Source organism: Apodemus sylvaticus, chromosome 3 (assembly GCF_947179515.1).
Source record: "Apodemus sylvaticus chromosome 3, mApoSyl1.1, whole genome shotgun sequence".
Lineage (NCBI taxonomy): Eukaryota > Metazoa > Chordata > Mammalia > Rodentia > Muridae > Apodemus > Apodemus sylvaticus.
Window position 1 is genome coordinate 134,432,561 of NC_067474.1, and position 25,236 is coordinate 134,457,796.

The 25,236-nt window shown below is 38.4% G+C and overlaps 1 protein-coding gene across 2 annotated transcripts in view; it reads left to right on the forward strand.

Moving 5' to 3' along the window:
• Positions 1 to 25,236, forward strand: part of Foxj3 (forkhead box J3) — a 77,985-nt gene that overhangs the window by 42,380 nt on the left and 10,369 nt on the right. The window contains exons 5-7 of one of the 2 annotated variants that reach the window (XM_052177212.1): positions 10,186 to 10,269; positions 15,731 to 15,832; positions 22,619 to 22,747. In XM_052177212.1, coding sequence (XP_052033172.1) covers positions 10,186 to 10,269; positions 15,731 to 15,832; positions 22,619 to 22,747 — 315 coding nt within the window. The remainder of the gene's footprint in view (positions 1 to 10,185; positions 10,270 to 15,730; positions 15,833 to 22,618; positions 22,748 to 25,236) is intronic. The other variant, XM_052177213.1, reaches the window with a different exon arrangement.

Sequence of the window (25,236 nt, forward strand, 5' to 3'; positions counted from 1 at the left end):
CTAGATTTGGACAGAGACACTTGTGCCTGCTGGTAAGATCCCATTCTTATTTGAGTGGTTAGGTGTCTGTTGTTTGTTAGAAAATATCCTTTTCAGTTTTTGTCTTGTCATTTCAGTTGTAGTTTAGCTCATTCATAGCTTGCTCTGAAGATACCATCTGAGGTTTCGTAAGCATGACTTTCACATGGCCTCTTTCTTTCCCTCTCCTCCTGTTGGCTGGTTAATGCTTATCCCTGGAGATTGAGCTTTGGTGCTCCATTGGAGCTTGTTTTCTCTAGAGGTAGTCACCATCTTGTTATAGCAGTTCTGCCTTGCCTGGTCTCTGATTTAGGGCTTGCTGCTTCTGTTTACAGGATCTTTCACAGAGCAGCCAGCAGTCTTTCAGAAATGCTGACTCCACACCCCAATAATCACTCTTCAGTAGTTAATCTAAACTTGAGGGTGAGGATCATGTGTTTCTGTTCACTGTGAGCCCCAGTTACTTGCACAGAGGTCAGTGGCAGTGAGGAGAGGCAACCTTGTCAATGAGCATACTGTATCTTCTTAAGACCACTAAGACATGAAGAGCTATGCATTTCTTCTTGAAGCCCAGAAGTGGTAGTGTTCTGTGGCAGTTTGGAGGATTTGTTCTCCTACAGGCTTTAGGTGAGATTGAATGTATTATTCTTTTTTTCTTTTTTAAAGATTTATTTATTTATTATATGTATGTACACTGTAGCTGTCTTCAGACACTCGAGAAGAGGGCTTCAGATCTCATGGATGGTTGTGAGCCACTATGTGGTTGCTGGGATTTGAACTCAGGACCTTCGGAAGAGCAGTAGGTGCTCTTAACCACTGAGCCATCTCTCCAGCCTGAATGTATTATAATAATAGTCCATTTACTCTTTCACTCATGCTCTTAACTACTCATGCTCTTAACACCGTGAATAGGAATTGATAAAAAAAATTATTTTCCTTATCAAAAAACAACCCCCCCAAGCCCCCCCCCCAAAAAAAAGCTAGTTATTTTTTTAATGTCCTTCACTTTTTTTTTTTTCTCGGAAAGACAGGTTTTTACCTATAGCTCTGGCTGGCCCAGAACCTGCTATGTGGATCAGTTTGGCCTCACATGTACAAAGATCTGCCAAGATCTGCCTCCCTTCTCCAGTGCTGGGGTTTAAAATCATGCATGACCACACCCAGCAATTTTCGTAGTATGACTCAGGTTGAAAACGAATTTTTCTTAAATATTTATTTCTTTATTTAATGTATATTAGTACACTGTAGCTTTCTTCAGACACACCAGAAGAGGGCATCAGATCCCATTACAGATGATTGTACACTATCATGTGGTTGCTGGGAATTGAACTCAGGACCTCTGGAAGAACAGTCAGTGCTCTTAACTGCTGAGCCATCTCTTCAGCCCTGAAAACTAATTTTTTTAAAAGATGAGAAATAATTTAAAATGTATGAAGGCAGTAGTTTGATTTTTTTTTTTTTAATAAACATTTGATTCTGATTTAACTTAAGAATTTGCTTGTTTTGTGTTTTGATACAGGTATATGTAACTCTGTTGGCCTGGTCTTAGCTATGGAGACCAGGAGAGCCTTGAACTTAGAGCAGGCCTCTGCCTCCCTAGTGTTGGAATTGCAAACATGTGTCATCATGCCTAGTTTTACTTTTAGAGGGAGTAAATACTCACTATTTAACTAAATAGTAACCAGTTCAAAGGCCATTAAACACTGGCTGCCAGTTTTATACAGAAGATAAAACACTTTCCTTCTTTAATTAAGTAGTTTCCTGGAATCAGGTGGATGTTGCAAAGATAAGGTTAATATTGAAATTATCCTTTAGACCTAAATTTACCCCAAATGTAGTTAAAGTACAGAAAGAATAAGAAAATGGCTCTCTTGTTTTCTTGTACTACTCTTACAGGGGGCCTGAGTTTGGTTCCTAGCACTTGGCATTAGACAGCTCACACTCACCCATAGAAGGAGATCCACTGCCCTCTTCTGGCCTCCATGGGCACCTACAGTCATGTGCACAAACCCATACACATGCACATACACACATACAAAGTTAAAAAGAATCTGTTTTAAAGTGAATACTGAGAGGTACGAGCTTTCAGCTTTTACCATTTGTCTCTAGTTTTAATGTTTTGTATTTAACAAACCTAATTATTCTCACTAATTTTAATTTTACAAACTAGATTTAGAATAGAATTGCTTTCAATTGGGATCTCAAAGCTTGGGTTGAGCAGTAGCCATTGTTCTTATTGATTATGGTTAGAAGTTGTTGTAAACTTCATTTTATAAGTAATATATTGTGTGAATAAAGTTTCTTTTATTTGCTATATAGATTTTATTATTTTTGTGTGTATGTATGTTTTATCTGCATATAAATCTGTTTACCATGTGTGTGCCTGGTGCTCCAGAGACCAGAAGAGGTTTGTTGGATCCTGTGGGATTGAAGGTATAGATGGTTGTGAGCTTCCATGTTGGTGTGGGAATTGAATCTGGGTCCTCTTTGAGGTCAGCCAGCGCTCTTAACCTCTGAACCATCTTTTCCACCTCTTTATGATATTCGAATAAAAATTTGGTTTAGAAGGGGAAAAAAACCCCACCATTTTGTTTTGGAAATCTTGGTATCACCCCATTTTATACAAAAGATAATTAGAGCCTAGATACTCTTGTTCATGTTCCAGCCCCCAGTTCCACCCGTTTCTTTGACCTGATTTTTTAAAGGCCAATTAATGGCAGAGGCTTTGTCATTTTAGCGGCATCAGAACTTTCTATCTATGTTGCTCCCTCTCCTTCCAAGTAATCTATAACCAGCACAGAGCCTTAGAGTGAGTGCTGAACAATGAGGTTCACTTGGTCTTCTGGTTTGTTGGGTGCTTTTCCGTTATACCTGTCTTCCTTGAGAGGAGGCCAACATGTTGGTTAAGCTTGTATATTTATTAATTGGTTTTGTTTTATCTTACAGTATTTAATATGTAATTAATATGATTATAAAAATAACAGTATTTAATAATGGCACCTAAGAAGCTTTCCCAAACCACCGTTACCACAGTGGGAGAAAACCGCTGAGTCAAGGCGGGTGGAAGTAGATTTAGTGGTTAAAAATCATTATAGTTAAGAACTCTGATTGCCATCTGGGCATAGGACATAATTAAGTTTAGTTGAATAAGCAGTCTGAACAGACAAAGTTCAGGTGAATTGGTGATTAAAGGAATTAATCACAAGGTACAAAAGTAAAGAAATGGATTGGTGCTGGTGAGCAAATGTCAAGGCAAAGGTCAGTTATGAATGTCACATCAGTAATTAGACACATTGAGATGTGAAAGCCAAGGGTAGCTGCGCATGGTGGCATGCGCACTTACGCTTCCAGCACTTAGGAGGTTGAGGTCAGCCTGAGCTGCAAAGTGAGATGCTTTGTTTAAACAACTACAGAAGGTTGGAGAGACCTTGCAGGCATGCTGCTGCTGCTGGTGCTGCTGCTGCTGCTTCGTTGTTGTTGTTGTTGTTCTTCTTCTTCTTCTTCTTCTTTTCTTCTTTCTTTCTTCTTCTTTTTTTTTTTTCAGGGGACCCAAGTTCAGAGTTTCTAGCTTTCATGTCTGGTGGCTCACAACTGTCTATTAGATAATTCCAACTCTCTTCTAGCCTCCATAAGCAACCTCTGGCATGCATACACACATAGACAAAAATAAAAATCAAAAGCCAGCATTGATAATTTCAGTGACTTTCTGTCCCAGTGTTACAGCATGCTGTGAACTGTCTCCTCTCAGCTGCCTTTTTCTTTATATCTGCAATGTAACACTTTGTTGTGGTGTTCCCTTTTCCTAGATCTAACCATTTTATACAATATTTAACCTGAAAGTTTAAGTTTTATACCTATAAATGGTATCACTGGGAATGAGAAAGGAAAGATTAACATGTGATATAAAACTGTGGGAGTCAGGGATGGAAATGATCTGGTATCATTTCTGAAGTTCTTGAAATAGGAATGCATTGAGACTAGGGAATAACAACAGAGGGAGCTTATGCTTAGGCCAGGTTGTTTAAAACATGGATCTATAGAGCAACCATTTAGATTTGCTAATTACCTAGGATCGAAATTGTTCTTCCTGGAATAAAAAGTTATTACTATTTCTACCTCATCAGATAATAAACATGTTTATTAATAGCATTTTCTACCTGAAGCTTAGAAAGGTCACATTACTGTATAATAAAGCAGGGTACTTTGAATTGCTATTCAAAAATGCACTTTATGTAAAGTAATACATATTTTATGATGAGAATAAAGTCATTTAAATTACTTGTTGCTCATTGAGATTTCTTTTGAGATAAATACCAACTTGCTTAGGTTGGCCCAGGACTCAAATCAGTCTTCCTGCCTCAAATTCTCCCAGATGCTAGGATTAATTTTACAAATCTTTATTTATAAATCCTCATTTTCCTGGTGTTTATGGATTAACTATATGGTATTTTCTGTGTGTGTTGTAGGCTTTTTCCTGCCTCCTTTGGAATTAACTTTCATTTTAATACATCTTGAAGTTTGTAATAGATTGATTTTGGGGAAAATGTAGTAGGTGAAAGCTGTGAAATTTCAGTTTGCTATTTGGGACTATAGAGATTGAGCCATGGTATTCCTTTCTCAGGTGTGTGGGGGGGTAGGATGTGCCTATGTATTTACTGTATAAGTGTCATTGATATGACTTGATGTCTACTAAATAGAATCCTGAGCTGTTTTTCATGTCCAGTCTTGATTCCAAATGAAATCTGGTCGAACCTGACTTTAGCTGGTGATCTTTGAGCTCTTCATAGGCTTTTATTTTTCATGTCAGGGAACTTGTAGTAATGGAGTCATCAGGCATATTAGTGTGCATGCTTTCTCACTACAGAGCTGACTGCTCTTCACCATTAATTGTTTATTATCAAGCCATGTTCTATTTTATGAATATAAAAATGGTTTACACCTTTATTCGTTGGTAAACAATTTGGAGGTCCTTTCAGTAGTTTTTTGTAAAGCTGAACTCTAGGACATTTCCATTTCCTCACCTTGTAAAGGACAGCAGTCTGCATTAATTTTTTTTTCCTTCCCATTTCTCCCATTTTAAGCTCCTGGTAACCTTTTATTTTCTGTACTTATGAATTTTCTTAATCTGAATAGGCCATCCATAAATTTTCAAAGTTTTCTACTGTGCTTTTAATTTGTAAAATTTTTATAAAATAACATTTAAAATTTTGTAAGTATGAATAAAAGTTTTTGGTAAATTCTAATACTAGTTTTCTGGATACATCTGGAAGTAGAGTTGTGATTGACTCATAGTCTGACTATTGGAAGTTTAAATAAAGGTTATGGGTCAATACATGATCTCATTGTAACTTACAACTAAAAAAGTACTAAAGTATGTTTGTTAGAAATCAGCATGTTATATTACTCAGAATAATCTCCTGGTCAGCTTGCTTAGAAAAGTGAGAAGTATTTTTGGTCTGACTGAAGTAAAATTTGAAATTATTTCAGTTACTACTAAATCAAGTAGAAGGAACAAATGAACTAATTTAGGAGAGATACATTTCAAAACAACTGTATGCATCCATATATATTTTCAGTATTGATAGAACATATACGAGGTCCTGGTTTCAGTCTCAGAAAAGCAGCTTTCCCATTCATTAGCTAAGATAAAATACATTTACATAATTATGAGCATATAGAGATTTTCAACAATTTGGAAAATAGGTGAAGAAAACAAAAAGAAAGTATAGCGTTGGCGAGGTGGCTCAGCAGTTAAGAGCACTGACTGCTCTTCCAGAGGTCCTGAGTTCAATTGCCAGCAACCACTTGGTGGCTCACAACCATCAGTAACGGCATCTTATGCCTAGTCAATCACTTTTGACAAAGATATTAATGTATTCAATTGATATATGATAGCAGTCTTTATCATGGTAGAAAAAATGCTGATCATTACTTATTGAAAATCAAATCAAGTGAAACAGATGCCTAACTTGAGACTATACAACTTTTTTTTTTTTTTTAAGATGCCCCCAAAGCCTATAACTTTATTGCTAGTTTGTTAGGATGCCTATTTTTGTTCTATCACATTCATTTTTCTCCTATTACCTGAAAGATAAGTGCTGAATATTTTTTTTCTGGTCACAACTCTACTCCAATTCAATATCATTATGAGAATTAAATTCAACAAAATTTTGTCCATTAGGGAAAATAACACTCTTAATACTTTAATATATTTTATAATATAGGCAAAACAGATTTGATGTATACTGCCTCTGACTTTCACAAACTTCCTGCCTCGCCTTGAGTGATGATCTCCTTGTGGGGAGAATTTGTAATATACACAATCAATACAACTTTTAGAAGAAAACATTGCAGAAAATATTTCTTATATCTTAGAAAAGGCTACATCTTTCCTTTGAAAGAAATTTGATAAACTGGTCTTTACTGAAGTAAAACTTTTTCTAATGGTAGAAAGTATCATTATGCAAACACCGACTAGAAGATATTAACAGTACATACACCCAACAGAGGATTCCTTATTTAGAATATATGAAAAATTATAACATAAGCCACTGAAAATCTGACAAAAGAGAGCTTTATTACCATTCATCAGAAGATTATGCCTACAACCACAGAGACAAAACTACACACTCAAATAGCTTGAACAGAAAAGCACATTACAAGGATGGAGTAGTTGTACTCTCCTACATTACTTAAGAGTGGAAAGTTGCCTACAGATTGAGTCATTTATGCAAAATTCTAGAAAAGGCAAAACCTAGTGTATAACGACAGGCAGCAGACTTCTGGTGTGTTGTAGGGCAAAGGAGGATAACTTGCTGTGCTATACAGAAGCTTTTGAGGGCAGTGGAATGTTCTTTTATTTTATTAATAACATGGTATGTATGTTATAAAGACTTGAATTATTTGCTTAATATTGGTACATTCTGTTTTTGTTAAAACATTTTGGGGAAGTTGATTTTAAAAATGAAACCTGGATTGGTAAGATGTCTCAACAAGTAAAAGTGCATATAACTGATTTTGCCCCATTGTTGGTCTGTGTGTAGTATTTTGTATAAAGAAAACCTGTTAAAACATTGGAGGTTTTTTTTTATTTTTAAGATTTATTTATTATTATATGTAAGTACACTGTAGCTGTCTTTTAGACACACCAGAAGAGGGTGTCAGATCTCATTACGGATGGTTGTGAGCCGCTATGTGGTTGCTGGGATTTGAACTTAGGACCTTTAGGAGAGCAGTTAGTTCTCTTAACCACTGAGCCATCTCACCAACCCCTTGGTTTTTTGTTTGTTTGTTTGTTTGTTTAGTATTTATTTTTTGTATGTTGGGGACAGAGGTTTTCCTTGTAGCCCTGGCTGTCCTGCAACTCACTTTGTAGACCAGACTGACCTCAAACTCAAAAGAGATCCGACTTGCCTCTGCCTCCTGGGTTCCAGGATTAAAGGAGTGTTTGTCACAGGTCCACTCCCTTGCTTTCTGTTTTTCTTTCTAAATTTTGTGTGTATTGGTGTTTTTCTACCATGTATGTTTGTGCACCGTGTGTGCAGTGCCAGTTGAGTGTGTCAGAGCCTCTAGAACTGGAGTTACAGATGATTATTAGCTACTATGTGGGTGGTGAACTTGGGTTCTCTGCAAGCCCACAAATTCTCTTAAAAGTCCTGATCATCTCTTCATTCCCTGTTTTTTATTTTTATTCAGATGTTTATAACAGTATAGAAATACACAGTTTGGACCTCTTTCCCAGGTTAGTGCACTATTCCAGAAACAAACACAGGCATTTATCATTTCTATGAACACTTTTTGTTGTTTTAAGTTTAAACAACTCTAATTTTTTTCCTACTTCCATTTTGCAATGCTAGCAGAATGCTACTCAAAATCATATAAATTATTGTGCATAATAGTTGTAGGATTCTAGGGTATAGAAACTACTATTTTAAATACATTACTGTATTTGGTCTTTGCTACTTTGTGGGTTTTTTTCCCTACTTTTTAATCTCCCATCCTCAACTCCCACCCCTTCACCCCCTATCACTAGATAGGAGAGAACAAATGAGAGAGAGAGAGAGAGAGAGAGAGAGAGAGAGAGAGAGAGAGAGAGAGAGAGAGAGAGAGAGAGCTTTGAATTTTGAATTTTGTTTCTTTGAGCATGGCTACTAACAAGCCACAAACAATTCTGAACTACCAGACATGCCTATTATTAGGGCTCTAGCATTTCTATACCCTCTGAAAAGTTCTCAGAATTCCAAAGGTCACACAATCTCAGAAACAATCTGCAGCTGGCAAAAACCGACACCTCTGGTAGAGCATGCGGCAAATCATAGTTGGTTGCTGCAGACAATGATACAGCCTCACATCCCCTCACTTGGGATTAGAATGGAAACGTATTCTTACAATATGTTTGTGCTTTTAAAGAAAACAACATTCCAAAGTGTCACTACATATTATTATTTTTTTTTAGACTAGAATGTCATGCTTGTAAGCTTCCAGTTAGGTCACATGGTTCTTGTCACATTTAAATCAGATCCAGTTGGTTCATCAATTGAAAAGCAGTGGCCACTTGAAAAAGTAACATAGAGACAGTGGCTGGAAAATGAGACCAGTGCTAAGCTCGGGTGTCCACATATACTAGTTAGTATCTTGGCCTGCCATCAAAACTCTACACTGATATTTTTGGTCTTATTTGTTGAACATTGTTTTCTCTTTTCCATTTCAGTATAGGTTTACCGTGAGTATTTGCTTTGTATCTTATGTTGCATTGTGATTATTACAGAAATGAGTAAAGAAACTTTTGCCCTTAAGGAGGTCATAGCCTACATAAAACTATAATAAGTGTAATGGGAAGTCAGTGGTCTAAACAGGTAAAATGCACAGAAGTGTTTGGCAAGGGGAACAGAGGCTTTCCTTGGTTAATGTTTAGAGTAAGTTTGAATGTTGACTATGGGTTGATTAGTGGTAGGGTGGGTAATGTAGATTGTGCAGTCACCATTGAGGTTAGGATACAGACACATGAAACATACTGTATCCACAAAACTGATTGGGGCTGCAGGTAGAGTTCATTTGGTAGATTGCTTACCTAATGTGCACAAAGTTTTGGCAGTCCCTTGTAAACTGGACGTGGTGGCACATGTTACCTTGTCTCAAAGCATATGCAGGGCAGTGGGGCAAAAGGCTGGCTCAGCAGGTAAATTCTATCATCCAAACATGAGTTCCATACTGTTGGTTTTCTCTTGATTCAGTAGTAGTAAATGCCATTGGACTGAGACCTGTGGCAGTAGTCTCTTTAATAATTCAGCTGTGAGCTTCTTTTTCTTTTCTTTTCTTTTCTTTTTTTTTTTTTTTAATGATTTATTTGCTATATATAGTACACTGTGGCTGTCTTCAGACACTCCAGAAGAGGGCATCAAATCTCATTTTGGATGGTTGTGAGCTACCATGTAGTTGCTGAGATTTGAACTCAGGACCTTCGGAAGAGCAGTCAGTGCTCTTAACTGCTGAGCCTTCTCTCCAGCCTGTGAGCTTCTTTTTCTGTTTAGAGTTTTGTTTGTTTTGTTTTGGCATGGTTGTGCATGCCTGTAATATTAGCTGTTTATGAGGCTGAAATAGGAGGACCACAGGGATTAGGCCTATTTGGGTAACTTAATGAGATCCCATTTCAAGGTAAAAACTTCCAAAATGGGCAGGAGGTGTAGCTGGCAGTGGAGCACTTTTCCTGTCAGGTGAGGCCTGAACCACCAATACAACCTAGTAGTTGTGTTTCTTTCCATTCTTTTTGTCAGTTGTTACATTTTCAAAATTCTTGGTTTTGGAGAAGATTGTTGTCTTAGTTAGGGTTTCATTGCTATGAGGAGACAACATGACCAAGGCAGCTCTTATAAGGGAAAACATTTATTTGGTGCTGGCTTATAATTTCAGAGGTTCAGTCCATTATCATGGAGGCATGGCAGACATGGTGCTGGAGGAGCCAAAAGTTCTACATCTTGATCAGAAGGCATCCAGGACTTCCTCCAACAAGGCCACACCTCCTAGTAGTGCCACTCCATGTAGGCCCAGCACTTAAACACAGGAGTCTAAGGGGCCCATACCTAGTCAAGACACAATTGTAAATATTTCTTTAAATGTTATAAGGCTTACGGTAATATACAATTAATATAATTTGTTTTTTATCTTTAGGGTTCTTACTGGGCAATAGACACCAATCCGAAGGAAGACACCCTGCCTACTCGGCCAAAGAAGAGGGCAAGATCTGTAGAACGGGTAAAGCTCATTATCATGATTCATGAGTGTTGAGCATATCAGAAATGTAGACTCTCGTTTTCAGTAGATGACGTGTAATCACAAGAAAAGTAAGACTTCATTTTATAGTTTTATGTATTTTCAGAGCATTTTCTAGTCCATTTTTGTTTGATTTTGACACTTTGAGCAAGGGAGGCAATTTAGGAATTGTTTGAAGGTTTGACTCTGTTAGGACACACCTGCTGTATGAGTCTTACACTCCAGGCTTCTGAGCTTTAATCTGGTAGCTTTGTTTTGTACCTCAAACACTGCGGATTGATTTTAAATGACAGCCATTTCACAGATGCTCTTCCTGGTTATATCAGATTTTCTTCCTTGTCTTCATGGTGCTTTCCTCTTCTTTCACCCATATGGTAGTTATTCTGGATACAGTCTGTGTGCTTGTGTTGGTATGAATCCATGGTTAAAGTTAATTTCCAAGAATGAAAGAGAAAAAACCCTTTGGTTGATATTATAATATGTGTTATAATACATATAGTCAGCCCTCAGCTGCCACCATGTGTTTACTGCATGTCACTTCTCACCGTTTTACAGTTGCAGCATCACAGCTAAACATCCATGCTCATCCTCTTGTGCTGTTGGGCTCGCTTCAGCCAGTTGACTACTTACTAAAGCCTTTCCTTGTGTTTGCACTTGTGGTGTTCTAGAATTTTTATAAAGTTCTTTATAAAATCACACACTTTATAGCAGTTTTTTTCTGTATTTTCTCCTTCTCTAGACTAATGTACCCTTAAAACAGGGAAACAAAGTATTTATATCTCTAGCATTAAGTGTTTTTACACAGCCTATAATGGATATTAAATATTTGCAAAGTAAGTCAGGAAAGAAGATTGTAAGGTGAAAAAAATGGAGTAAATGTGTGGTGAAATAAATTTGACATATGCCTGCCTGCAGCTGATAAAAAAAAATGTATAATTTCTAAGCCTTGAAGAAAAGGACCAAGATGATATAGATATTTAGATAGGCTGTAGGCTCCAAACCACTCTGCCACAGGGCACACAGCCTCTTGGGGAGGTGGAACGCCGGGAGTTTGGCTGTGCTCACTCCACTCTGCTTACCCAACAGTGGGTGCAGGGCTGTAGGAAAGCACCACAGCTCTGGGGGTGAAAAGCACAGTCTGAGATGAGGGAAGATGGGCCTGTGATGAGGTTGGGCCTTGAGGTTCTCAGATTCTGGCACATCCAAGTGCTGCTGGGAGTCACAGAAGAGCAGAGAACAGAGTCGGGTGCCCTCAGGCTGTGTACAGCGTCTAGCCCAGGATTGTCCTTGGCTTGATGGATGCAGGCTTGGTGGCTGTTGTGGCTTGGGGTACAGAGAGGCCTTTTATGGGAGATTACAATTGTGGCTCTGTAGACAAAGGCATTCTTTATGGCTTCCTGTGGCAGACCTTGATGAAAGGAGACACTCCATGGTTCCAAACAGTTTATTGGTTATCCATGGCAGAAAATGGATGTGTAATGTACCATACCCAACTTCTCAGGGTGGGCCTGAGATTAAATACCTTTTGAGGGAGGGAAAGGAGCTTATTGGCTAAGCCCTCTGAGCCTCTAGGTACCTCTTAGCATAGAGAACTTTGTTTTGGGCCTACTTGTGGTCACAGCTCTTTTTCATGTGAGAAGCATGGAAGCATAGCACGTGTTCCAAGTTAGCAGTCTGGCGGAGAGCTGGGGTCACCTAGGCCTCAGGTGTGTGCCCACTGAGTCTCCCGGTCTCCACCTGCCTACCTTGCCAAACTTCCTGGCATGGTTTTACGTCCCACAATTGGCTGGCAGGTTTAAAAAATAAACCTTACAATTAGGGCCACAGACTAGGTTTGAATTAGGGCTATGTGAGCATGCCCATAGAAGAGGCAGCCTTGTTGGAGCTAGGTATCAATTCTATAAAATTAAGTTTGAATTTTTGGGGCCTTGATTGTTGGCTTTTTAAGTGAACCAGTATTCTAATAAAAGCAATTTATACTCCAGGCGGTAGTTGGTTCACACCTTGAATCTTAGCAGTCAGTTGGGACATAGATGGATCTCAGTGTTCAAGTCCAGCCTGGTCTACAGAGTAAGATCTGGGACAGCCAGGGCTACATAGAGAAACCCTGTTTTGAAAAACATGCAAAACATGTGGATATCTTTTTAAAAATAATTTCATTTTATTTATTTTGCATGAATACATAATAGAGGCAGGGTACACAAGTATAAGAGAAGGTACTGTAGTGTGTATATGTGGGGGTCAGAGGACAATTTGAGATTTGTTTTGGCCATCCACCATAGAGTCTGGGGATTGAGTCAGGTCATAGGTCTGACAAGTATTTTTAAACCTGGTAAGCCATCCCACTGGCCCAAGAGGACATTTTTCTGAGGATACTCTATATCTGGCCATGTTTTTAAGATTGTTATCATATTATTTTTTTGTTACTCAATTTCTCAGTTGAGTCTGTGTTTAAAGGAAAGGTTAAAGTGAGCAGAGGAAGGAATGCAGTCTACATTTCTCTCAGCTGTAGAAGGGAACACTTTAGTTGTGCAAGAATACCCATACGCGCTGCTTGGAGGGTACTGCATATTGCCTCCAAAGTAGAATTGTAAATAAATTCTAGGGGCTTTAGAACAGAAATTCTGTACATAGTGGAAGGTTTTGTGTACATGAAACTTATTTTAACAACTGGGTAGAATTTTGGCTTTTTTACACAATGAATGGATAGTCTTACAATCAGAGTGTTTGATGCCTGTCTTAGTGAAATTGTTACAGATATTAATGAACATTTTCATTATTTCCGAGTTTTTCTACTCAGGCCACCACTAACCTGAGAAGTTGTGCAGCTTGGTGGTGCTGGGGTTTAGTTTTCAGCAAAAAGGCTTGTATATTTTTAGTTAGACTTAATCTTTAATATTTTTAGTTTCCTGGTACTATTATAAAAAGTGTAACACATTTTCTAGTTGCTTTTGCAAGCACAAAGTTGATTTTTGTCCATTAACCATTCTATCTTGTTAGTTTTAAATGCCATGCTTAAATGACCTGGAATATACTCTGAATAATTACATCTTCTACAAATTCAGTTTTCTTTTTTTCCTCTAACCAACTCTTTTTCTTTCCTCAACTGTGTTGGAAATTACTGTATTTGTAAGCCACACTGAATCATGTTCTTTTGTTTCTATTTGACATTCACTGTCTTTTTTTTTTTAATTTATTTATTATATGTGAGTAAGCTGTAGCTGTCTTCAGGCACTTCAGAAAAGGGAGTCAGATCTTGTTATGGATGGATGTGAGCCACCCTGTGGTTGCTGGGATTTGAACTCAGAACCGTTGGAAGAACAGTCAGTGAGCCATCTCTCCTGCCCCCATTTGATGTTTTTTTATTGGGGTAGTTTTTAAACATTTAATTTGTTTAGTTAGTATACATCTATAGTATTTTTGTTTCAAACTTTTAAGTTTGGATTTATTTTAGTGTTCTGTGCTAATTTGCAGGTTAACTTTTTAACTATACCTGCTTATATATTTCTATTTAAAGAAATAGTGTAAAATCATACTCACAGTCTGCTTAGTATTGTATTTTTTTCATGTAGGCATTTTTACTATTTTTCTCATCATGAATCTCCCTCATTGTAATATATTATTTGTATACACTGACAAGAATTAAGAGGAAAATAATAGTCTTCTATGTCATCATCTGTTTCTGGTGCTTTAATATATACCTCAAAGCCCAGGTTTTCCCTGTTATACTTTTCCTTTGAGCAAAGACCTTTTAGGAATATCTTTTACCAATAAAATCACTTATTTTTCTCTCTCTCTGAAAGACTTTGAGCACCATTGGGGGACTTTCAGCAGCAGGATGAGGAAGGGGCTTAAAGGGGGGAGTATAGTGGGTTAGGTGAGTGTGGCTAGGCGGCGTGGGGGAAGGTGTCCAGGCGGGCCCTTGCCTGGGCACCTCTGCCCCTGAGGGACCACACACACACAGACATGGTATAGAATAGAGTTTATTCAGAATAGGGGATGGGAGTTAGTAGTAGGGGGAGAGAGAGAGAGAGGGAGAGGGGAGAGGGAGAGGGGAGAGAGAGGAGAGAGGAGAGAGGAGAGAGAGGAGAGAGGAGAGAGGAGAGAGGAGAGAGGAGAGGAAGGGAGGAGGCCGGCCATGACCACGTGGAGGGGGGGGGAAGAGCCCCAGGGGCAGAGAGGTGAGAGTATGTGGGAGAGCAGAGAGCAAAGAGAGAGAGGAGGAGCAAGTAGCCCCTCTTATAGTGGGCCAGATCTCTGGGGCGGGGCATACCTGGCTATTGCCAGGTAGGTATGGGGTGGAACTTAGACAAAACCCCAACAGTATTTATCTAGTTTTTAGTTCACTTTCATGTTTTTAATTTCTTCACTGAGCTTTTTCTTATTTTGTTCAGATGTTCTTTATTTTGTAAGCATATTAATAATTCATTATAACATTTGAGTTTTAGATGGGCATCTGTGGATTTTTTTTCCCCCCCTTAGGATTTCCTGTTGCTTTTGGGGTAGAATGAATCCAGGCCCTTGGGCCTCATGCAATCCCATAGTCACTGTTATTAAATGATGCTGATAGCCCCAAATATGAGCTTTTAAGAGTCTGTGCTCAGTTGTGGCATGTGATGGTGAGATTTCTTATTAGAGAATTGACACCACCATGGTAACAAGTTATTCATATTTGCCTTTCTTACATTTTTTGACACCAACACTTTTTTGAGACACATACTTTTTAAATTCAGAAAACATTTGTATATTGTTTTGGAAGCTCATGTTTATAACAGTACATAGGATGTACTATTTAACTGTTTTGTCACTTTTCTATCTAAGCAGTAACAAAATATAACAGAGGCCTAAATGAGATACCTATTTCTCAGGTGGAGACAGATACAGATGAAGTCAGAGGGATACACAGTCATTTAGATGTCCAGACTCTTTCTAATCTTTTCCCCAAGGGTTTCCCAATAACTGCCTAACTCAGCTTTCAGGCTAAACAAGACTATTCCCACCATATGTGTATTTCAGTTCACAATGTGAGGGAGAAATTGGAGGCAAACAAGCTCCTTTCAAAGAAATGCTGCAGAAGTTGTATGTGTTGCTCAACAGTCCATTGACCATGGCACAGTCACATGGCCAAGTGAGCTGCAGAGAAGTTTAGGAAAGGTGGTCCCTAGCGTGCAGCTATGGGCAGGGAACTGTTGCTGAAAAGGAGAAGTGGGGAAGTTGTTAGGTGCCAGCTCCACCCTACCACCCTATCATGAGACTCACTGAGGTGTAATAAGGGAATACCAAGATACAGTAAGAATGCAGAAGGGATTTAAATAGCTACTTATTTTCATATTTGAAAAAAGCACAAAACTGGATATTGGAGAATTTGATAAAATCCCTTCAAACTGTGTCAAATTGTTGGATATACGAGCTAATAATTGTTTATTTTGTTCTTGTATTTTAGGCCTCAACTCCATATAGCATAGATTCAGATTCTTTGGGAATGGAGTGTATTATTTCGGGAAGTGCCTCTCCAACTCTGGCAATCAACACTGTGACTAACAAAGTAATTCCACTTTTTAAACATTTTTAAATGTCCTTGAGTAATGGCAATTATTGTGTATGGTGAAGTTTAAAGATGATATAAATTTGCTCAATCTATATGTGACAGCTTGAGACTTGAATCTAGAATATTTTGAAGTGTATGCACAAATGCCAGTTCTGGTGGGGGCTGTGCTATCATTATAGCTACAAAGGAAGTTAGGCAGAAGGATCACAATTTCAGGGTCTCCATGGGCATCAAAATGAAGTCAGGGCCAGCCTGGACAACTTACTGATACCTTGACTTCAAAAAATGTATAGACTGGCAAGATAGCTCAGTAGATAGAAGTGCTTGCTGCTAAGTCGGAGAACTTGAGTTCAGTTCTTAAGATGAGACCCATATAGTGAAAGGAGAAAATAGATTCCTTCAAGTTGTCTTCTGACCTCCATGTGCTCACCTGACTGCCCCTCTTCCACAAAATAAGTAAAAATGTAATAAAAACATTTTTTAGGATATATATATATATATATATATATCAGTATTTCCCTAGCATGTAAAAGTAAGCCTTGGGTCCAATCCCTAGTAGTGTCTCCCCTGTCACCCCATGATAATGATAATAATAAAACAATTAGATGAAAATATTTGTTGGGGAGAATTGGAACATGCTTACTGAGAAATTATGTGCTAATTTAAATTTTTGACTCTGCCAGTTTCCATTGATAGAATTTCTGAGCTAGTATTTTCATTTATCAATTCATTTTGAAATTTGATTGGCTTTTAACTATGTAGTTGAAGAAAAGAGTTGTTAAATTTAGTTTCTTTGCTTGCTGATTTTATAAAGTACTCTGACAAATAACTTGAGGGAGAAAAGGCTCATCCTGCCTTACAGTTCAAGAGTGCAGTCCATCATGACAGGTAAATCCGGGTTTCAGCATGGTGAGTGCTTAGTTTGGTTTCTTCATTTTATGTAGTTCAGGATCTCCACCCAAGGAATGGCCCTCCCCATGGATCAGTTAATTTAATCATGGGTGATTCTAGATCTTGTCAAGTTGACAACAGTAATCATTATTGGATTCTAACTTCTGACAACAGAATCCAATAATACAATTTCCATAGTTCTAGCAATGTATTAGAATTCATTGTAATGGTGCTTAACCTGTTCTGTAATATTCAAGTCTAGAAAAGCACCCAGAAATCATATTTGGTAGTGTGCTGTATTTTTGGAGTTGGTGGTTAGATACACAGTGGAGTGCAAATGCCTCTTCTCCCCGAGAGAGCTCTTCTGTGTGGGAGTCGAATGTGTTTGGGAGCTTCATGAGGTGTCCTTTCCTACTGCATCTTTGTTGTGTGTGCTCACAGTCTCTACTCTTGTTTCACCTTGTCCCTGTAACCTCAGCCTTCTGTTTCTAGCCCGTCTACACTTGTGCCTTTTCTGCTTCCATTTTTCTCATGCACACAAACAAAAGTATACATCGTTGCACCCATGGGATCTGTTTGTAGGAAGGTAAAGATTGTTAAGAATTTGTGATATAAGCAGATTTCCGTTTTGAAAGGACACTGGCAGTGAAAGTACAATAATTTTTCTTCTCACATGGCAGATTGTGATGATCACTGTCCTTTAGGAGTCTTTGTGTGTTTTCCTAGTGCTGATGGAGTTTGGTGAAGTCCTAATAGTTTGTTATTCTATCTAGACATCTAAATAACATCTCTAATGATGGGCATCTAAACTGAAATTTTTCTGATGAAGTGTTTATAGCTTGAAACCAGAAATCTCTAATACAGCTTTTGCAGTAGTCTGAGATGCTGAGGGCCTGGACATGGACAGTTGAGGTTATCATAGCCCAGGAAGAAATGATATTAGGATCTTCTGACCAAGTCATAGATGTTCAAGGAGCTGCATGTTTTAGATCTTATTTTCAGATAACTAATACCAGACAAGCCATCTGCCTTGCCCCTTACCTGTACAAATACACTAGCACATCTACATGAGGGGCCAAAGAAGGAGGAAATGGAGACAGAAACAACTAGTCATTAAGGGACCAGGCAAATGCATAGGGCAAGATAAGTTTTTTCCTTTGGGACATTTCCTACTTGACAGACCCTGATAGTGGCCATAAAACAGGAACTTGAGATGACAGGTATGTGTGAGAGCGACAGAAACCAGAGGGAGGGGACTATGAAATGAATGACCACTTAAGAGAAAAGATCCTGAGGAATACCAGAAATTGAAGTTTATGTAAGCAAAATCCACTTTTAAGTATTTGTGAAATCCTAATTCTGTGTGCTTGGTCTCAGATATTAAGAAACTAGACTTACCAGTGGCTGGAATCTAGCATTCTTTCCAAACAGGGGACAAAGATGGCACTTCACAGTCTTCAGTGAGAGCTGTGATGAATAACACAGGCTTCCAAGTTCTATTATGTAGCATTTGTCCTGTGAGTAAGGACAGACCATAATAGACTAGCCTCATAATAGACAGTTTGTAGAATGGTGGGTAAATATTTTTGTTAAAAGACAGCTAAATTCTATTTAGAGATCATCTGGAACCATAATTGTCCACAAATTACTGCTCAAAGTTTCATGCCTTATGAAGAAATCATCACTGCTCCAGGTTATTTTAAAAATAATAAAGCAGTATACCAGTATAATAAGGAAACATAGTAAATCTCAAAAGTAAGAAGGGAAGAAACAAAGAAGAATTGGGAGGAAAGAAAACAGATGGTCTTTAAATCTAGTTATACCAGGAATATCATGAAATAATAAATACAAAGCAGTACTTGACATACAGGTAAGAGTTAGACTGGCTGGAGGAAAAAATATGCAGTTCTTATAAGATCCGTCCTAAGTGAAAAGTTGTATTTTATAAGCAGGTATTTGTATTGATTATGAAGTGACAATTTTTGTATACATCTAATAGCAAGCATACCCTCAAATGGACAGGATTGAGAGATTAAATGAACAAATCATTATTTGTAATGTTAGAATTTAATATTCAATAAACTCAGAACAAGAATATCAAGATCATGATAACAAAAAAATTCCATTAGAGTTGTGGAAAATTTGAACACAAATTAGGAAATATAAATTATGCATAGTATATATCCACCAATTGCATAATATATTTTTGAGTACCCATGGAGTAGTTACCAAAATGAGTATTTGGAAGGCATGTTATAACATACAAATTGTATTTCCCATAGAATGGAATTAGGATTAGAAGTCATAGCAAAAACATAGTCAGAAAGTTCCTCTAGAATTTGTAGGTTAAGCAGCATGCTTCTAACTTACCCCCATGGATTAAAGTTATGTGATATAAATTAGAAAATACTTTAAATCAGTGAAATACAAATGACTTTAAAGCCTGTGAGACATAAAGTAATAGCCTCAGTTAAATAGTAATGGTTTAAATATTTGAAAACAACCAAAACAAATACAGAGGACTATGGTTTAAAAGGGGAGTATGTGAAGTAGAAAGTATTTTATATTACAATAATCATTGTATTATTATACAATGGTGAACATTTATAAGGACACAAAACCATGTGTCTATAGAAGGAGAAAGTCCTAATGTATGGGGTAAGAAAGTCCCAGGCAGCAGTTGATTGTGCTGATGCACACCTGCAGTCCGGTGCTGCCCTCAGAGCAGCAGAAAGGGCCAGGAGGCAGAGAAGTAGGAACAGCCCATAACTGGAGAAAAGCAATAATCAGACCAGAAATAATAAAACCATAACTAAGTAATACACAGTCTTTATGCAGAAGATGTTTGTAAAGAAGTCAGTTTCTCTTGTTGATGCTGATGGTTTGTTAGTCAAAATCCTGATGTGCTTTTGGATAAGGAAGGTGGGGAAGGAGGGGAGAGTAGAAGGAATGGAGGGAGAGATGTGGGGTAACTGAGAAGTGTGGGATAATGGGCCTGTGGGGTGGCTCAGTTGGTAAGGCCACCTGTTTAGTAAGCCCTGTGTAGTAGTTACTGCTCATTCGTGTGACAGAGTATCTGACTAGAATGAATTCAAGGGAAAAGGGTTTATTTACACTCACTGCTATGGGATGTCATGGAAGCAAGGGCTAGCTGGTCATACTGCATCAGCATTCAGAAAGTGACCAGGAAGTGGTGCAGCATTGTAGAATCTCAAGGCTCACACCCCCTGAAGGCCTTGCAACCTCCCCACATGGTTGCAGCAATTGGAGACCAAGTGTTAAACATTTGAGTCTATGGGGGGACATTTCATATTCAGACCACGGAAGCTTACAAATACCAGTGCCTGAGTGAATTCTGGAACCCTTGTAAAGACACTGGATATGATGAGGTACATTTGTTACCCTCATACTGCAGAGGTGGAGAAAGGAGGATCTCTGATTCAGTGGTTAGCCAATCTACTTGCCGAGTTGGTAAACTCTAGGCCACTGAGAATCAGTGTCAGAAAGAGGTGGATAACATTGCTGAACTTGGCACCTGAGGCAATCTGTCCTGCATACACACACATTGAAATGAAGTTTTTTCTCCCAAATATTAAGCAAGAGAAAGCTTATTATAAATGAAACTGGTACTAACACAAGACTAGACAGACTCTGAATAAATCCACCAATGCTTTCAATAAATATAAAAGGAAAAATCATCTTCAGTGTAGAAAAAAATCAGTGTTAGATAGGTCTGAGATCTAAATCATAAAAGATGATAAGGTTTTCAGACAGATAAAATATTTTTTTAATAGGGGGAAGGCAATAATATTTAGAGCAGATAATGAAGTAGGAAAGAAGGCTTTGTGAAAGAGAAACCATAAATGATTTTAACATAGAAAACCCTGGCAGTAGTGGTAGATCTCCATGTGAGGAAATGGGAGATGAGGGTTGTTGCTGACATGGATGGTTAGGAGGTGGAGCTGTAGCCGGGTTTGGGGAAACCAGAGGTAGGTAGTGTCATTAGTTCTCAAGATGTAGTCAGCTGTGGATGTCTGACTAACTCAGTCACTTCTAGTGAGTCCATTGAGTTCAGAACTGGCTTCATAATAACATATTTAATGTTTTTAAATTTGTATTTTCACTGGTGTGCCAGTTGGTGGGTAACATTAGCTAGGTATCATTAGCTGAGGCCTGCCGACCTTTATATTCTTCACTGCCATAAGTACAAGCTAAACAAAACATAAGACTGGATTTCCTTTGATAAAGCTGGAGAAAGTTTTATTTACTTGTTACTACAGAGCAAACTTCTGCTTAGTAGTATTAGTGGACAAAACACAAAACACAGTGTTTCAAAGAGAAGCATGTGTTTGTTAGAAGCTATTGTGTTAACTGGTTACTGCTTTCACTGGAGAGAACAACTGACAGATTAGTTAGTGTTGACAAATACTTGTATAATGAACACAGTGATTCTGGTGCCTTACAGTAAATACTCGTCACTGTCTGGTTCTTGTAAAATCTGAGCTTCAAACAAAAAACTAGAATTCTAGGAGACTCCACTACAGTGAGTCTGCTACCTTCCTTCCCACTACTAAGATGCCTCTAGTGAGAGTGGGGTGATGTTAACAGCTATTAGCTTTTGTTTGTTTTTTTCCATGTATAGTGAAATATGTCAACATCAGGTCACTTAAGAAATCCATTATTTTTCAAATGGTGTTATAACATGTAGATAAATGGTCAGAAGTACAAGATAGAGAGTAGATTTTAACTTGAGTATAAAAAGTTATTTGCCATGGTTTCTGATTACATATTGCAACTTCAGTTTTTATTATCTTGATACTTAGCTTTTTTTTTTTAATGTATCAAAGACTATGCACAGTTACATGAGAAGTTCATTAATGCTTAAGTAGCACAGTGACAAACTGCCTCTGGAAGCAGCTAGAGAGACGCTTGCTGTTTGCTCTCAAAACAGACCAAGAATTTACAAAAATGTAGACCATGGCTCTTTCATTTTGCTTGTTTACTGGATAATGTTAATATGTAATTGGATTAATGGTTATTTTAAATGAATTAATCAGTTAAATTATGTGATAATTTTCAATATGCCAGATAATGCCAATTAAAATTGTATATCCTTGGTTTTATATTTTAGTATCATAGACAATGGTGCCTATGAACTTTTTAAGGAAGCACACTTGTAGGCATGCCTTGACACCCCACATATAAAACTACACGTGATAGATTTTTTTAACCTTCTGATATTAAATATTTATTAATTATGCCCACTAAATTTAGTTTATGTTCTAGATAAGCATGTATTTTAGATTGGGAACAATAAGAAAATTGTTTCATAATTGTCTTAGGGTTTCTATTCCTGCACAAACATTATGACCAAGAAACAAGTTGGGGAGGAGATGGTTTATTCAGCTTATGCTTTCTACATTGCTGTTGATCACCAAAGGGACTGGAACTCAAGCAGGTCAAGAAGCAGGAGCTGATGCAGAGGCCATGAAGGGATGTTCCTTACTGACTTGCTTCCCCTGGCTTGCTCAGCCTGCTCTCTTATGGAATGCAAGACTACCAGCCCAGGGATGGTACCACCCAAATTTGCCCCCCTCCCTTGATCACTAATTGAGAAAATGTCTTATAGCTGGATCTCATGGAGGCATTTCCTCAACTGAAGCTCCTTTCTCTGTGATACCTCCAGCCGGTGTCAAGTTGACACACAAAGCCAGTCAATACAATGGTGAACAAGAAATTAACATTCGAACATAGATTTGGGGCAAAAATGGAAGGAAGCGCCACTGGTGTTTTGTGTCTTACCAATGGCTCAGTTGTGGTGTGTAGTGCTGCTTTCCAACCCCCTTCATTGCAGGAATTGTGACCGACGGGTTGCTGTGCTTTTCATTCCAGGTAACATTGTACAACGCTGACCAGGACGGTAGTGATAGCCCTCGAAGCAGCCTTAACAACAGTCTCTCAGACCAGAGTTTGGCGTCTGTTAATTTGAACAGCGTTGGAAGTGTACATAGTTATACACCAGTAAGTCCCAGTAAAGTTAATTTCTTTGTTGAATATTCATTTAGTACAAAAATGTAACCAAACATACTTGAAATGCCAATTTAAAAAAATGTAGATCCCAGCACTCTGGGAGGCAGAGGCAGGCGGATTTCTGAGTTCGAGGCCAGCCTGGTCTACAGAGTGAATTCCAGGACAGCCAGGGATACAGAGAAACCCTGTCTCGAAAAAACCAATTCCAAAAAAAACAAAAAAACAAAACAAAAATGTAGAGATGGACTATTGAAGTGGCCCTGTGGACTCTATGCCCACAGTCATATGGTGCAGGGGAGAACTGACTGTTACAAGTTATCTTCTGGCTTCCACATGTGTGTCCTGGCACAGGCATGCCCAGACATAGAATAAGTGAAAGATGAAATGTGTATTTCTCTCTAATCCATTATGAATTGAGCCCATAAAGCAGACTAATGTTGTTATTCAGTCTGGAAAACAAAGTCTTGCCACAAAGGAGCTTGAGTGTGAATATTCTTCCTCTTATACTCACTCGTCTGTGACCTCTTAGGAGCAGGTGACTGAGGTTGGCCAGTGCTCTTTTCAGAGGAACTAGTTAAGAGGACTGAGCCAAGAGTTGCACAACACACTGTTCATGTAATACCGATCTTTCCATATTTTAGGACAAAAAATAGGAAAAATGTATAGGACACAGTCTCTTCTTCACCCATGGACCTGAAAATCAGAGAATTCTTGGTCTAGTTAGGTTTCTGTTGCTGTGATACCATGACCAAAACCAACTTGGGAGGAAATTTAATTTAATTAAACTTATCTATTTATTTGATGTAAGTATCCTGTTGCTCTCTTTGGACACACCATAAGAGGGTATCAAATCTCATTACAGATGGTTGTGAGCCACCATGTGGTTGCTGGGAATTGAACTCAGGACTTCTGGAAGAGCAGCCAGTGCTCTTAACCACTGAGCCATCTCTTCAGCCCCAGGAAATGTTTTATTTTCTTAAAGCATACAGTCCACTATAGGAAGTCAAGGCAGAAACTCAGTACAATAACCTGGAGGCCTAAGCTGATACAGAGTCCACTGAAGAATATTGCTTACTGACTTACTCTGGATGGCTTGCTCAGCCTGCTTCCTTAGAGCAGCTGGGTCCACCAGCCAGGGTAATGCTGCCTACAACAGGCTGAGCCCTTCCACTGTGATCTTTTTTTTTTTTTTTTTTTAAGTCCCACAGATTTAACCCACAGGCTAATGTAATGGAGGCATCTTCTCAGTTGAGGTTCCCTCTTAGATGGCCCTAGCTTGTGTCAAGTTGACAAAAACCTGCCTAGCACAGCATTCGAGTCTCTGATATGTAATACTGCAGTATTTGCATGTGGCCTACACAGTTCACTTATTTCTATGACTTAGATATTTTCCCCCAAAATATTTTTTATCTGTTTGGTTGAATCCACAGACATGGAACCCACAGATGCAGAGAGCCTATTGTACTTATGTGATTAAAGATTATTATATAAAAAGAATAAAGTAAGCATTTGATGATTTTAAGTTGCTGAAATGTAAAGTGTCTTGATACCAAAGAATAGGACTTAGTATCTAAGATAGGAGTGACCATGAAGTATTGACTTGGTCTGAGACTATAGCGCAGTCTGTGGACTGCTTGTGTGGTGTGTATGAAGCCTTAGGCTTGCCAGGTGGAACAGCTGTGCAATCACATGATTTGAGATATGGAGACAGGAAGATCAGAAGTTGAAAGGCCAGTTTAGATTTGGGCTGGGATACCTGAAGCCATGACTCTAAGAGGGGGGTTTGGGGGTGACAGAACATTTCCTTAAACTAGAGGACAAAAGAGATAACATGTTCATTCTGTGTCAGAGTGTTCAGTTAGACTTACAGACATCTGTTTTAACAGCAGTGTCGTCACCAGCACTCAGAGGCAGAGGCAGGCCAATCTTTGTGGATTTGAAGCCAGCCTGGTCTATAGAGTGAGTTCCACGACAGTCAGGGCTACACAGAGAAATCCTGTCTCTAAAACCTGGTTGTTGTTGTTGTTGTTGGGGGCGGGGCTTGGGAAAAATAAAACCCCTACAAACAATAATATCAGTCACATAGTTCTTAAGCAACAGTGGGCTTCTTGTCACAAGTCCATAGCCCAAGAGAATAGTTTTTATGTGATTAAGCAATTTTATTACTTATTAGACACATACTTTTAAATCTACATAAAACTTAAAACTATGTAATTCTGAGTAGACAATACTGTGCAGTATAAACCAGATCAGAATGGTACCAGTTCCCCGAATCTCACATGGCAATATCAACCAGATAGCCATGTGATGGGCTACATGAATAATGGTTTGCTGTAGTTGGGGAATAGATTTTATATGGCAGCTGAGCAGTTTTATGACATTTAGTAATAGCCATTTTGGGAATAAGTCAGAAAGACCATGCCTCACTGAACCAGGGAGATGAATGAGAAGCTGCCCTACAGTTGCCTCACAAAATAGGG